The sequence below is a fragment of the Phascolarctos cinereus genome, unplaced genomic scaffold, assembly GCF_003287225.1.
Source record: "Phascolarctos cinereus isolate Bilbo 61053 unplaced genomic scaffold, phaCin_HiC Scaffold_3;HRSCAF=262, whole genome shotgun sequence".
In the NCBI taxonomy this organism is placed as follows: domain Eukaryota; kingdom Metazoa; phylum Chordata; class Mammalia; order Diprotodontia; family Phascolarctidae; genus Phascolarctos; species Phascolarctos cinereus.
In genome coordinates this window covers 106,433,739-106,449,479 of record NW_027555736.1, presented here as the reverse complement: position 1 = coordinate 106,449,479, position 15,741 = coordinate 106,433,739, and the positions used below count along the sequence as shown (strand labels likewise).

Below are 15,741 nucleotides of genomic sequence, written 5' to 3'. Positions count from 1 at the left end.
AAATCAGGAAGACCTGGGTTCAAGTCAGGTTTCTAATTTATCATGGCTATGTGTGTAACTAAGGGACAAGGCATTTAACCTCCCTGTGCACTGGACTGCACTCTAAGTTGCAGAGGAAAGGCCAATATGCATCTCTGGAGGTAGTTTCTTCCTTGGGAGTTCCCCACATCAGTGAAATCACAGGTTCAGATTGTATAAAAACCACCATTCTCTAAGAAAAGATTTTATCTCGAGGGGCTGCCAAAGACACCATTTTATATTCCTAAAATATCCTGGGTATTTCCTCATGCTGCTCAGCTATGAGCTACAGAGAGAGCTCTGGGCTCCTCCCATATTCCAATTAAAAGGGCTATTTCCTCCTTGTCATTCAGATAATGATATCCAGTTTATTTCAACAACAGGAAAAGCTGCTGGCAAAGAAATTCTCTGTCAAGACTCCAACCAATTTTTAATGTGAAAGAAATGAAGCAAAAAAGCAAAAAGGACAAACTACTGAAGAAGTACCACCAGGAGTCAGTTCAGTTCATGCCAAAGCCCCTACTGTAAAGGAAGGGAATTAAGAGAACTTTTTATGTGCAGGCCTGCAAGGCAGCCTAGACGGAAAACTACAAAAGAAGGGGCCTAGAAGAGGGGCAGGAAGGAAGATTTCTGAAAGGTCATCAAACATGGCCTCAAGGGCACCCATCCCATACAGCAAGGCCTCGCATCCACAGCTTTATAAAAAAGGACTCCACCCAGCCAGGACTTTCTGTAGCTAATAAATATTATGAGTGACCCAAAGTATCTTCATATATTAAGGATGACTTAGCATATAAGTCCTACGTGAACTAATTGATTCCCTGGCATACTCAGTCTCAGCCTATTTGGAAACTAAAAATGTGCCAAATAAATGCCAGAGTGGTATCCACTTTCAAGACAGGCAGGAGAACAATCTGGTGATATCCCGCTGACATAGGCTTGGTGTAGAAGAAGCCCCTGGCTCAATATTCCAAGGTCACAAATCCTGACATTCAGTGGAAGTTTGTAGCAACATTCTTCTTCATCTTCACAGATCCTCTTACTCCTAATGATCAGGATGAACCTAAAGAATCACGCCTTTCGTAGCAATCATCAAAATTCTGTGCAATCCCAATTCAGTAACACTTTATAAAAGCTCATTTTAAGAGTATGAATTCTATTGGCCAAGCATTTTAAATATTTTACTGAGGCTGAAATTTCCTGATCAGAATTGATAATACAATTGCTTTTAATGATGATTGTTGGGTACTGCCTAGCAAGCTAAATGATATACAGCAGGCAATGTGGCCTATTGGATGTAGTACTGGAGTCAAGAAATCCTGGGTTCAAATTCTGCCTCTGACATTTATTAGCTAAGTGACCATGAGTAATCAAACTAACCTCTTTGAGCCTTGGTTTCCTCATCTGCAAAACAGGGATAATAATTAAATGTGATACTGTATATTAAATGTTTTGTAGACTTTAAAGTACCACATGAACTTCAAATATTGTTATTATTACTATTACAGGCAATATACAAACCAAGGTTCCTACTTTTAGACACATAACAGAAAGATATTTGAAAAAAAAATAGTTTGAATCATGCATACAAGTGAACCCTAATAGAAAAGGCTTTTTGTAAACAAGAACAGTGTGTGAAACGTCCTCTCTAACCTAGCCTCAGATGACCTAAATGCATATTTGCCTGTCCTAATTATAAACAGCCCAGGGTCCAAAGCATAGGCAGCTTTCCAGTGAGTACAACAGCTGCATTCCTGTCTTGGACAAGAAGATAAAGGCCAATGGATGAGGTGTGGGGCTTGGGAAACAATCCTACAAGAAAAAGCAGTTGTCACACGACGGGGGACAACCCTTGCCTTATATAAGCCCATTAATCCAGTTCAGCAACTGAGTCTAGGATCCCCAAACACTTAAAAGCTCTCATTGTCAAATAAATTTAATATTCATCATGTGGCAAGAATGACTCTTGAAATTAATTAAAATGTGAATAGTTATTAAGTAAATTCAGTTAATTATATTGTACTCAGTGTTAAACTTTAAAAAAAATTTTTTTTTAAATGAAAATGAGAAACAACTGTTCTTTAAGCTGTGCTATCTATAGTGAAGCCACTAGGAAGGAGGCTCGCCTTCCTCTGCTTCTAAACTCCAGGCTGTCACTAAGCTTTTGTGGAAAGCTCCCATTTGTGCCACAAGAGAAAAGAGCAGGAGATCTAAGGTTACATCAGGTTTCACCACTGATCAGTGGCTTTATTTTTCAGGGACTTGCTAAACAGAATTTAATCACACTGATCTCCCTAACTGGAGTAATGTGAGGGGAAGATTCATGAATGATTGAAAAACTGTTTTCAAAAGACAAGAAGACCTACTTCAAATACTAAATTTCCACTAGAACACACTGCAATGGGCAGACACAGTAGATGGCTTTAAAGACATCAACTCAGAGCTCCGAATAGATCCTTTTGGACTTCAAAATATAAAAATTAAGCCTGATTGTAGCTCTTTAAAAAATCTGGTTTCATCTGGAGGATCTGGTCTTCACATTTCCCTCTAGACTACAAAAATTCACTTCCAAAGTGCCTCATCTTCTGCTATAGTCACCAGATGTTCTGGGAAGCCAATTTGAAGATAGCCTTCTTATAATGATTTAATTTGGAAAAGTTCAATGTTCTGAGGATGACAGAAGAGTGAGAAGGTATTAGGGAGCTGGCACCTCTCAATCCCTCCAAAACCCCCCCCAGAAAAATGCTGAAAATGAACAAAATCTCTACAAACAACAAGATAAATGAAATTCATCTTACAGACAGGCAGGAAATCAAAGAAGTTCTGGTACAACTGAAAAATTCTACAGTAGATAAGCAGTTCTATTTGAAGGCAGGAGATGGGTATTTACAGTCTGATCATCTTTCGTAGGAAATTAGTTTACCAAGTACCAACTGTGTGTGTAAGGCACAAAGGGGAATTGGGGAAACAAAGACAAATGAAAAACAGGCCCTAGAGTCAAGGAACTGATATCGTCCTAGGAGGCTCCAGTTTGTAAAGAGGAACACACTCCCCCTTCCCCCCACCTCTCCCATACCCACGGACGCTAACTTGAGGAGATGGGGCAGGGAGCACTAACCACTGCAGGGAACCAAGAAGGGAAGCAGCACATGAGACCAAACTTGACCAAAGATGCAGACTGGGTATGTACAGAAGCGGCACTGAGGAAGGTGTGAATTCCAGGCATTCAAGACAGCCTGTACCAAGTCACGGAGGCAGGAGACTGAATGTAGGGCTCAGGGAACAGCCAGCATCTAGTCTGGTTGGAATGTAGACTACAAGGAGGGAAGAAATATATGTTAACCCTGGAAAGGTAGGCTGGAGAAAGACTGTGAAGGGCTTTAAGTGCTAGACTAGGAGTACAAACTAGCCTCATCCAAAGGGAACGTGGAAAACCCCCATCAGAGGGACACAGGGACTTCCTTCAGACCCAAGTAGCTTTCTAGCAAAGACTTCTCAGGGCCTCGATTTCCTCATCTATAAGATAAGGATAACTTGCATTCCCTACCTCATATGATTACTGCGAGGTAGGGAAGGCAAATGGCTCATGGTGGGCAGGCTGCAACACATCATGCAGAATTAAACAGGAGAAGCAATGTTAGAATCATCAAGATGTATGACCACAAAAAACAGCACTGGGGGTACAAATACAAGCAAAGAGATAGAGAATTCTTGCCTTCAAGGAATTTACATTCTAATAAGGACCTATGACACAGAGAAGAGAGCTGAAAAGGGGGGAAGGGGTTTGGGGAGGGCATGACTTTGAAGTCCAGAAAGTCAGGACCAGGAACAGGGTCAGGAAGGAATGAAGGCAGAATTAGTCCAGTGAGATCCATCAAAGCACCTCATAGGTTTGAGATGAGGAAAGTAGTTTGTAAACTGCAAAGTGCTACATAAAAGTAAGAGCTACTATTGTTGTTGTTGTTGGACTGATAACTATTCACTCTCCTCCATTCTGCCTTACTCGGAATCCATTGGGATTAGGAGCCCATTTCAATGGGCATCTCATTACTTTAATAGTAGACAAATCCTTAGCTTTTCTCCCTACTCACACAGAATAAGCCAAATGAGGTTAAATTGAGTCAGGTGAAAAACTGGTTCACTGTCATCTCAGACTTCTCTGAGGCCAGGTACACCGCTGAGCTGGAAAGAAGGCCCCACAAAACCACACAGTTCTCCTCCCTCCTTGCAGTCTGGTGATGGAGCTGCACAGTCCCAGCAGGAACACCAGCTACCTACACATTTCATCTGTAGTTTGTGGGCATGGCTGACAGCATTCTTTAGAAAGTCCTCACCTGTTCAGAACAGGACCTGTCAACAACAGGCTGACTGGCTGTAGATATCAAAGACTCCACAGCTTCTAGCTCTTGTTGGTAAAAGGTTTGCACTTTGTTCTCAACAAGGAAGTCCTGGATTTTTTTACTCAGTAAACTTGTTTGACTAGAAAGGTCCAGGGTACCTGCATTGCTGCATTGAGAGAATTGAGTTTTAGAAAACTGCAGGAAAACACCAAGAATATTTTGCACATCTCTCCTACGCTTTTTCTATAGAACACATGTGCGTTCCAGAAATATGTGTATATGCACATTGCATATATGTGTGCATTTGTACATATGGGTTTTTTTTAAAAAATCAATAAAAGCAAAGTACTTCTATTAACTCCATAAAATGAGCAATTGGACACGAAGGGATTCCAACCAAGATCTGAGTATCAGGAGCGAGTTCCTGAAACAACTTTGAAGCTACCTTGACAAAAGCATTATTTCCCTCTTTGAAAGCTCAAAAGTGGCTCCTAAACTAGCAATTTAGTGATTCATGTGAAAAGTGGTATGTCTTGATATTCATTACTCCTGATATGTAAATATCGGGAGGCAATGTGATACAGTAGGTAGAGAGCTGGTCTCCGAGTCTGGAAAACTGAGTTTAAGTCTCACCTCTAGCCTCTTGACCATGTGAGCCTGGGCAAGTCACTTAATCTCTAAGTACTTGAGGACACTCTCTTAGACCTGCCATTGCAGAGAAAGTGCTAACCTACACTAAGGTCATGAAGAGGCATGACTGAAAAATTGATTGAACAACAACAAATTTTTAAACTTTATGACCAATTCTCCTAAGTGCTAACAAATATAGTTTAAAAATTTTTATTTTTATAATTGATATCTTGTTTCTATACCTCGGGGTTGTTGGGTTGGGTTTTTTTTTTTGGTATATATCCCTTGCCCCTTGCCTACCCATTGAGAGTGTCACTTCTTTTTAAAAAAAGTTTTTAAAAATAAAGAAAAAAAAATATTCAATACATCCATCATGTCTGACAGCATATAAGCTATTCCACGCCCCATGGTCCTCCTCCTCTTGAAAGAGGTAAGCAAAGTACATTTTCTCAACTATTCTCTAGTGTTAAGGCTGTAATTATACAGTTGAACTAATATTGCTGTGCACATTTTAAACAGTGATTAGCAACTGCTTACCTTACTGTCTCTTCTTTTACTACTGTACCATTTGAGAAAGGCTGGTCATAAACTTTTCTGTAGATATCTGGAAGCTCCAACATTCTTGCAATCTGAACATTCCACACTGGATCATCCACTTTATCTATCAGGAGATGGAAAAATGCCATAGCAGTTACATGGAATTCTATTCTCCTCCATGCAGCAACAATAAATGAGGTCCTCAGTGGTTCTCCTAGTGGATCACACTAGGGAATCATTAATGCTGAGGCACACTAAATGGTCTCCATGAGGGAATACAATTCCTATATTACATGGCTACCAGAGGAATGCTCTGGGACAGGGAAGAAGACCACAACAGAATTAGGATTGTCAGCAAACCCCTGTGAGCAGAGTTTTTTCTCTCCTCCCTCTCTCCTTTCCTTCTCCCTTCCTTCTGTCCTTTGGGTCTCCCTCTCTCACCTAGGTTGGAAATGCAGGGGCTACTCACAAACTTGATCCCACTGACTGGCACAGAAGCTTCATCTTGTTCTATTTCCAACCTGGGACAGTTTGCCCCTCTTTACAAAACCTGGTAGTACTCTCTCCTGGGAACTCATCCTGTTAATGCAGGACTTAGTGAAGATACCTGATCACCTTAGCCCACTGCAGCTCAGAACTCCTGACCTCAAGAGAACTGTCAGTCTCTGCCGCCCTGGCAGGAGAGATTACAGGCATGCCCCATGCTTCCCTTCAAAAAGTGCTTTTCACCTTTGAGATTTCCAAAGAAACAACTACTGGAGTAATGCAAAAGGTGTCCCACATATAACCTTAAGCTACCAAGCTTCTGATTGACCAACTTCTTTCTAAATGAACTGAGTTAACAGTATACAGCAAAGCTTACTTAATCTCAATACACTCTATAAGTTAATAAATATAATATAAATTATAAATTTATACTTTATAATTTATATTATAAACACATACTATAAATTAATATACTCTACAAATGCAAAGTGAATATCCAAGAGCTATTCAAATCCAAATCTCAAAGCAATTGCACAGTTATATATTAGACATGTCCAAAGCCAGGCACTGTGCCTCGAGGACTGTTCTTGGAGTCGGGAAGACCCAGGTTCAGGTCCTGTCTCTGACCTATGTTAGCTGTGTGATCAAGGGCAAATCTTTTAACCTCTCAGAGGAACAGGCAATGCTGAGTAGAAGTTACATACCTACATTCATGGAGAGAACTTCCACACTGAGAATTCTCTATGTGGATTAAATCACAGTTTGAGCTCCCAATGTCAATATTATTACCAAAAACTAAGAATAATGCAAACTCATATCAATCTATTATCATCCTTAAAAATAAAATGAAGAAATAATGTCCCTCTGTAGAAATTCTGAGTAACTTAAAATGAAGTCAATTTAAGCTGCAAATATTTTCTTTTTTTCTGAAAGATTTCTAAAAACTTCAATTTTAACCAAAATAGCTGCTGCTTACAGTAAGTGGAGGCATGGATCTCTCGTTGCTCTCTGTAGACACGGACATATCCTCTCATTCGAACAACATCCCCAATTTCCAATTTAGTTTTCTTATCTCTGGTTTCCTGCAGTTTCCTAAACAGTGAGGGTAAACTCTGCCCACCAGTCATACTGGAGCAAACTTTAGCCATAAGAACAAAAAAAAAAGAGAGACAAACAAAAGAATCTTCATGTATTCAAGGCCAACTCCCCCTACCCCCCAAGAAAAGTAGAAATGGGGACAGGGAGGGGAAGAAGAGAATTTAGAACTCAAAATTTTTTTAAAAGTTTAAAAATTAAATAGATATAGATATCGATATATACTTTAAAAGGGAGAATAAATATAAAGAAGTAAATATATTTACATGTGTTTTAAACATTAAATATGTCTTTATAATAAGTAAATATAAATACAAAATACTACACCATCCTTTTTATGAGACACTATGTGGCATGTTTGCATGAGATCTATGTATTTAGTCTACAGTAATTTTGTTATATGTTCTATTGCTTTATATGCTAAGTATTCTGCTTATATATGTCCTCATGCTTGCTGCATGACATTCTAATGTTGTTCACCTGAGATATATATTTAGATTATTGTCTGCGACCATCTTGGTGCAGGCACTCACCATCTCTCACCCAGATTACTGCAATGGCCTCCTAATTGGTCTTCCAGCCTCAAGTCTCTCCCTACTGCAAGACATCCTCCACACAGCTGCCAAAGTGACTTTGTGAAGGTACAGATCTGACCATGTTACCCTCCTAGTCAGTAAGTTCCAGCAGCTCTTTATTACATTTGGATGAAATATAAGCTCCATATTAAAGGGGAGAAAAGTAGGAGCATAATCATTCAGTCAGTCAATAAGCATTTATTAAAGCCTGGTGCCTAGGATGTGCCAGGTGCTGTGCTAGTGATAAAAAGACAAAAGTGAAATAGTTCCTGCCTTCGAGGAGCTTACAGTCAATCCAGCTGAGGGGTGGGGAATGACAGCAACATATATGTCTACAGGCATATACAGAACACAAAATAGGCACAAGACAAAAAGGAAATATTTTACATAGACAGTAATGCTTGAGTGGATTCTTGAAGTAAATAAGGAACTCTAAGAAACCGAGGTGAGAAGGGAGAGCACTCCAGGAATGGAGGACAGACAACACAACGGCACGACGATGAGAGATGGAGTGTTGAGCATAAAAACACAGAAGGCTAATTTTTCTAGAGGCGACTGCACAGGGTGGGAGCACTGTCCAGTGAGGCTAGAAAGATAGCCTGGGACCAGGCTGTGAAGGGCTTTACATTCCAAACAGAGGAGTTTATAGGTTATCTTCGAGACAAGAGGAAGCTACTGGAGTTGGTGGAGACAGCTTCGCTTAAGATCAATCTCACAGCAGTATGGAGGAAGGAATGAAAAGAGAAGACATTGGAGGCAGGAATACCAGATGGAAAGCCAATAGTCTTCACTCTAGGCAAAAGGGGATGAGGGCCTGAACTAAGGTAATGGTACATAACAGAAGTAAGAAGGAACTGGGGGAGTGAAAGAGGGAAAGAGAAATGGCTCTTTCTAGGCCAAGGGCTTTTTCTCCAGGACTCAATCACTCCCTACATGGACCTGTAACTGAGGAGGTGTCTACCCATCACTGTGACCAGCCTGTTCCAGTACTAGGACCCTCAAATGAAGGCGGTATAAGGCCAGGTAACGAAAGGGAAGCCATACGGAACCAGGCATGGGATTGCAGCCAAGGTGCCCACACTTGTCCTTAATATTTTCTGAAAAGCTCAGCATATCCCAAGGTTCCCTACCCCCTCCCACGAGGGACTGAGGTATCCCTTTCTCACTGTGTTGGGCAGACAAAAGCAGGGAAACTGCTGGAAGGAAAATCCTCTCATATTTTGCTTAAGATATAAAAGGAATGAAGGGGTACTGGACTCCAATTGAAAGCTGTAGGTTGGGAGAAAGGTTTTTAGGGTAGGATGAGAGTATTTTCTGGTTTCATTTTTTTTTCTCATTGTTCACTTTGCATTTCTATTTTAAGTATATTGTTCTTTTGTTACATTACTACCACGCTGTGTGTAACTGGCTGGTGAGATTCAGGGGAAAATAGGCATTCAGGAATAGCAGAAATGGGCAGTCAGAACCAGTTCCAGGGACCTTTAACTTGTGAAATCTTAATAGCTAACACTGGGATGTTATATGTGAAAAAGAAAAGAGCCCAATGCAGTAAATATTAAACCATAAACTGTTTAAACATATCCAATTTTCCTCCTCTTGGCTAACATTCATAGAGATGTTTTTAAATAGCTGTAATTAATGTTATTCATTTCAAGCCAATAGCACTGCAGCTTAACTCATGGGTAATTTGTATATATTTGCTGATGACAAAGAAGGGGAAACTAAGAGGGGTCCATCAATTGAGGAACAGCTGAACTAATTTTGGCATATGAAAACTACTGTGCAGTAAGAAATGACAAACGGGGCAACAGTTTCAGAGAAACCTGGGAAAATTTGTATGAATGGATGCAGAATGAACTGAATAGAACCCAGAGAACAATTTACGACACTATTAAATAATAATAACTATTAATAGGGGCAGCTAGGTGACGCGGTGGATAGAGCACCGGCCCTGAAGTCAGGAGGACCTGAGTTCAAATCCGGCCTCAGACCAAACACTAGACACTTAACTAGCTGTGTGACCCTGGGCAAGTCACTTAACCCCAATTGCCTAAAATAAAAAACAAACAAAAAAAGGATAATAACTACTAATAATGACACTATTTAAAAAAACTTCGAAAGAGTTAAGGATTCTTTTTTTTTTCTTGGTAAGGCAATCGGGTTAAGTGACTTGCCCAGGGTCACACAGCTAGTTAAGTGTCTAGTGTTTGGTCTGAGGCCGAATCTGAACTCAGGTCCTCCTGACTCTAAGGCTAGAGCTCTATCCACTTCACCACCTAGCTGCCCCTGATTTAAGGATTCTGATCAATGCAGTGATCAACCATAATTTCAGATGACTAAGAATAAAGCATGCTACCCACCCCCTAAGAGAGACGATAGATTCAGATGGCAGAATGAAACATTTATTTTTTGGAGGTGGCCAATGTGGGAATTTGTTCTGCTTAACTAGAAATATTTGTTATATCTACCTACCCACTACCACCATGGGGATGAGTGGGAGAGAAGGAAAATCAATATTTGGTCATTAAAAATTAATTTAATTATAAAAATAAACACTTGCTGTCTAATGTAATATCATGAGAAAAAATAGTGAGTTTCGAGTCAAAAGTGGGTCCACAGCTCTGCTCTTTTAGTGTCCACGTGTAAAACCCTGACAGGTCTTCCCAGGGCAGGAATGGGAATGGACAGTCTGTAGGAAACAAGTGAATCCAGAGGTGGTGACTGTCCCAGTGCTTCAGGCAGGGCAGTGAAGGGAGCCAGACAAGGGAGCAGGGAGCTGGTTTATCTTGGATCAGAATGGACCCTATTTTGTGGGAAGAATGCATGCAGTGAGAATCTGTGAGAAGCGCAGTGCAGCTGCAGCCCTTAGTGTTTGCTCTTGGCTCTCCTCCCCCTTGTGTCACCATTGTGACTCCATGAGACTGTCCCTGGTGTCTGCTGGTCCAGGGTCATGGCTCACGCTCTCCCTGACAGCCCACAAAAAGCCTCTGAGACAGAAATGAGGACTTAAATGACGAAGCTGGGGTGCCCTATCAATTATACTGGCTAAGCTACTTGCGGATTTCTCATTCGGAGAGAAGGGTAAGAGCACTAGGCACAAGTAGCAATCGCAGCTGGGTTCCCCTGTCACTCTGAACAGTCTAGATGAGGGGTGGAGAGGGCAGGAAATTGCAGCCATTACCAGCTCAGCTCAGCAGGGACACACTGTTACAGGCTACACTGAATGCTCCTCCCATACCAGCTGCTCCAAATGAGCATCTGATTATATCCCTGTCCATTTCCTGGTGACAGCATGAGGCATTTGCCTTCCTTGGGCAATGTCAGAAAGTCTTCAAACCCAGCCTTTGCAACTGATAAAGCACAAACTGCTTTTGTGACTGAGAAATTGGGAGGGATTGTATCTGACAGATTGGTGCCCTTGAGGGAGGAAGGAAGTCCTCTGCTCGGGGACCATCAAAATCTTGAGGCAGCATTCTGGACAATGTCTGAATTTGGGATACTGCAGTTTCCATGCTGATATAAGGTGGGCAGTTGCACTACTGTTCACACATATCAACAAGTTTCACCAACTTAACAGTCACTTGAGTATAAGCAAAAGTGGTACTAAGGCATTTTTTAAGGAGGGGTTAATTGGGTCAGAGCAAAAGCAGAATTGTAGAGGTAGATAAGCACTGAGATGCATTTGGACCCTTTCTCCTCCTGCCCGAGTAACAAGGGACCACAGCAGAATATTGCATACACTGTCAGATGTGGTCACTGTATGGGGTGTTTTTACTCAATTTTTTTCTTTGTTACATAAGAAGGTTAGACTTTGGCAGATGGTCAAGAGTGCACGTATTTCCAGAAATGGCCAGGATGTAAAAACAAAAGGCATCAATACAACAGTGTTTTTAATAAAGGAATTTTTTTTTTAAGGCAGGGCATCCCTCTCCAGATAATTTGGCATGTCTGATGGGCTTATCTGTCTAGCTCCCTATTCAACCTCCAGATTGAAATTATAAAATTCTGTTTTGGCTTTTAAAGCCCATAGTAACCTGGTTCTGTTCTACTTTTTCAATCTTCTTATATCTTATTCTTCTCCAAATATTGTGGTCCAGAGGCACTGGTCTCCTAACTGTTCCTTGCACATGACACACAATCTCTCAACTCCAAGAATTTTTACTGGCTATCAGCTGTCTCCATATCTGAAACTCTTCCTCCTCACTTCCCTGGCTTCCTTCAAGTCTCAGCTAAGGCCTCACCTTCTGCAAGAGACACTTTTTCTGGTCTTGCTTAATCTTAATGCCTTCCCTCTGAGGCTCCCCCAATATTTATCTTTCTTTCTCTCTTTCTCTCTCTTTCTCTCTTTCCCACCCCCCCCACATATAAAGAACTATATAGATACATATCTATATAGGTACATACACACATATGTATATACATATATAGAGATGAGAATACAGACATATCTATATATAATAGAGTTTATAGTTTATACATAGTTTTTTGCATCTTTTCTTCTCCATCACACCATGTACTCCTTGACAGCAGACACTGGTTTTATCTTTCTTTGTATTCTCAGCAGGCAGCATATTGCCTGGTACATAGTATTGCTATTTGGCTCTTCATGACCTTGTATGAGGTTTTCTTGGAAAAGATACTGGAGTGATTTGCCATTTCCTTCTCCAGTGGACTAAGGCAAACAGAGATTAAATGACTTTCTCAGGGGCACACAGCTAACAAGTGTCTGAGGCTGGATTTTAACTCAGCTCTACCTGACTTCAGGCCCACAGCTTTATCCACTGAGCTACCTAACTGCCTCCACTAAGTAAGCACTATTTAATAAATGTTTCTTGACTTGATAAACAGAAATACCAGAATAAGTTGAATTTAGGCCTAAGAAAAAATAAGAATACAGATAGTCAAGAAAGCCCATATAGCAAAGGGCTGGATGATGCACAGTTTGGCACTTAAATAATATTTTTAATTAAACGTTTAAAAAATAAAAATCTCTCTTCCTTTCTCCCTACTTGTCAAGATGTTATTTCTCAGATTCCTTTCCTCATACCAACCTAAAATAGCTCACATTTACATAGTCCTTTAGAAAGCAAGGTTATACACCCTCATAGCCTGTGATAACTTGTGTGTTTATATATTTTATAAGGCAGCATGATGAAATGGAGAATGAACTGGTCTCAAAGCTGGGAGAACCTGTGCTCCTTATGGAACAACTTAATTTTATTATACCTGGTCATCAGAAACAGGGTCTTCTTCCCTGGATCCCAAGAGAAGGTATCTAAGTGTTATGAAATAGTTTAACAATGTGTAGAGTCAAAATAGGCAACATCAGAAAGAATATTCATATTAATACTGATTTCAGTAAAATATGACATGAATTATGGATAAAAGTTATTTCTTCCCTAAACTGTTATTCAAAGCTGTCACAACACATTTAATAAAATAATGATTCCTTAAACAGTATTATGGTAAGTCTTATCTGTCACCTATAGAAGTCAGAATAGTTTGAATTGATTCTATTCTAATCCATGAGTTATCTGATTTTTAACCCAACACAAAATAGTTTCAATAAGTGTCACTTTCTAAGATGGTTTTTGATCTAATGAGACACAGACTCTCTAATTTCTTAGATGCTGACCAGGGATTCCCAGTCTGTGGACTCTGGATATCTGGGTACCCATTGAGCTATTCCCAGGGATCTACAAATGGACAGGTAGGTATCCACAGACTGAATACTGTGTTATATATCTATGGATTAGTATTCTTCAAAGCTATTTAGATGCTGATGAGTCATAAAATCAAGTCCATTTAAAGGCACTATTGAGTTCTTATTAGCTTTTTCTTCTACCCTCTCCTCCCTTCTCTCTCTTCATACTTTCCTTCTTTCCTTCTCTCCTTTCTTTTTTTTTTCAGACATGAGAGACAACCAGTGGAGTGTTTTGTTCAAGAAACAACTGAAACAACTCCATCTGAACATATTTAAACAAGGTGCTGAAACAAAAAACAAAAAACAAAAGAAATAGATAAAAGAATGGAAATTGATACAGACTAATACCATTTCCTAAGGAAGTTTAATAGCTATGAATCAATCAATACACTGAGACCAAACAAGCCTAGAAACCATCTCTGCCAGGAAACACTTAACTTCCTGCTAATCAAAGACACACTGAAGCTAAGGAAAATACCAATTCAGAATACGAACTCATCTGCAAAACCTTATGAAGGAAGATGGTAGCAGAAGAGAAGCACTGCTTCTTAAAACCTCAAGAAAAAGTGGAGGAAGAGGAAAAAGCAAGTTTATAGAATGTTTGGTGAGAGACCTAAATAAACTACAGACTGGAGGCACTTGCTACACAACAGGGTAGAAGTCATAGGATCTGAGTTCAAATGCCAGCTTTGCCATTATTATCTGTGAGACGTTGGAGAAAATCCCTTAACCTTCCTGGCTTGAGTTTTCTTTTCTATAAAATGAAAGGGCTGGATCAGATGACCTAACCAGGTCCCTTCTGTCACTACATCTATGGTCCTATGATCCTGAAGGCATTTAAGGATAAAATTGGGAAATGGAAATGCTCTATTAATATTCAGATAAACTCTTTTATTCATCAGTTACAGTGGAGAGAACATATTAGGACACATAACATCACAGTCCCTGATGTGTTGTATGAAGAGGAGAATGTGGCACCAATGAAAACAGAGATGGGAAATTAGACCACAACCTCTATAAAGAGGAGGTCCAAATAAGAGTTGACACAATTTGAGGAATGGTTGAGACCAATTCTCAAGATATTTGATAAGGGAGGTTACTATATACTTAGGAAAAAACACAGGTCTAATTTCAAAAATAGAAAGTAACCAATAAAAAACAACCATTAATCCATGTGCTTACATTTCAATTTTTTTCAATCTGTAAAAACCTGCCTTATCTTCCTCCCACCCTAAATTGAGAATGAAAGAAAAACAAAATCCCTGTTACAAACATATATACTTAAGCAAAACAAATTTACACATTGGTCATGTCTTAAAGGAAATACACACACACACACACACACACACACACACATATATGTTTATGTATATACATATGTGTGTATGTATATATACATGATATACATATGTATATGTATATATATATTTTATATATATGCATATATATTTATATATAAATATACATTCTGTGATCCAAGTCTTTCTACTCTCTGTCAGGAGTTGAATAGCATGTTTCATTATCAGTTCTCTGAAATCCATTGGTCATTACACTGATTAAAGTCTGTTAAAGCCATTTGTACCTACAATATTGTTGTCAACGTACAAACTGTTCTCCTGGTTCTGTATACTACACTCTGCATCAGTTTATACAAGTCTTCCCAGGTTTCTCTGAAACCATGCTCTTCATCATTTCTTACAGGACACTAGCATTTGGTCATGTCCTATACCACAACTCATTCAGCCATACCCCAACTGATAAGCTTCCCCTCAGATTCCAATTCTTCACCACCTCAAAAAGAGCTATAATTTCTGTACATCCTTAGAGTTCGTTTTGCTTAGGGACCTCCCTTAATTTACTCTTCCTCACTTCTTCTCTTTTCCAGTTTCCCTATTGAGTAAAATGTAGCCAACTGTCTGTGTATGTGTGTATTCTTTCCTTCTTTAGTTCAGATAAGGACAACGTACAAGTGTCAGCCACTCCACCCACCCTTTCCTCCTTGTTTGTTGAAACTTCTACTTGCACAGCTAATTATGTGAAATAATTTTCCCTAACCTTCCTTTCCCTTCCCTTCCAAGGGTATTTCTCTTTTTTTCCCTTTCCATTCTTCTTTCAAGATCATTAAGACATAATAGAATAACTTCCAGACCTTCTGTCTAACTAGACTCTCTCTATGAACCCTAATGATGATAGACTTTGGAGGGGGGATACCACATGCTTGCTTTTCCAACTCCACAAAATATCAGAATAACCAACATATTCATCAAGGGTATCTTAGATGAATGAATATGAAGGGGAAAGGCAGAATTTCCTAAGAGATGTTCTATAACAAACCACATTTTTACAATGACCCAAC

The 15,741-nt window shown here is 39.7% G+C and overlaps 1 protein-coding gene and 1 long non-coding RNA gene across 6 annotated transcripts in view; one reads left to right on the top strand and one right to left on the bottom strand.

Annotated features, from left to right (window-relative positions):
- The window catches only part of STN1 (STN1 subunit of CST complex), a 49,298-nt gene that overhangs the window by 18,430 nt on the left and 15,127 nt on the right, over positions 1–15,741 (bottom strand). For all 5 annotated transcript variants that reach the window (XM_020987956.2, XM_020987958.2, XM_020987959.2 and 2 more), the window contains exons 5-7: positions 6,988–7,149; positions 5,526–5,649; positions 4,353–4,524 (exon numbers count right to left, since the gene is read on the bottom strand). In XM_020987956.2, coding sequence (XP_020843615.1) covers positions 4,353–4,524; positions 5,526–5,649; positions 6,988–7,149 — 458 coding nt within the window. The remainder of the gene's footprint in view (positions 1–4,352; positions 4,525–5,525; positions 5,650–6,987; positions 7,150–15,741) is intronic.
- On the top strand, positions 10,331–14,727 carry LOC110209469 (uncharacterized). The gene is made up of 4 exons (XR_002324826.2): positions 10,331–10,762; positions 12,825–12,952; positions 13,309–13,391; positions 13,592–14,727. It is a non-coding gene; the product is annotated as an uncharacterized LOC110209469 (long non-coding RNA).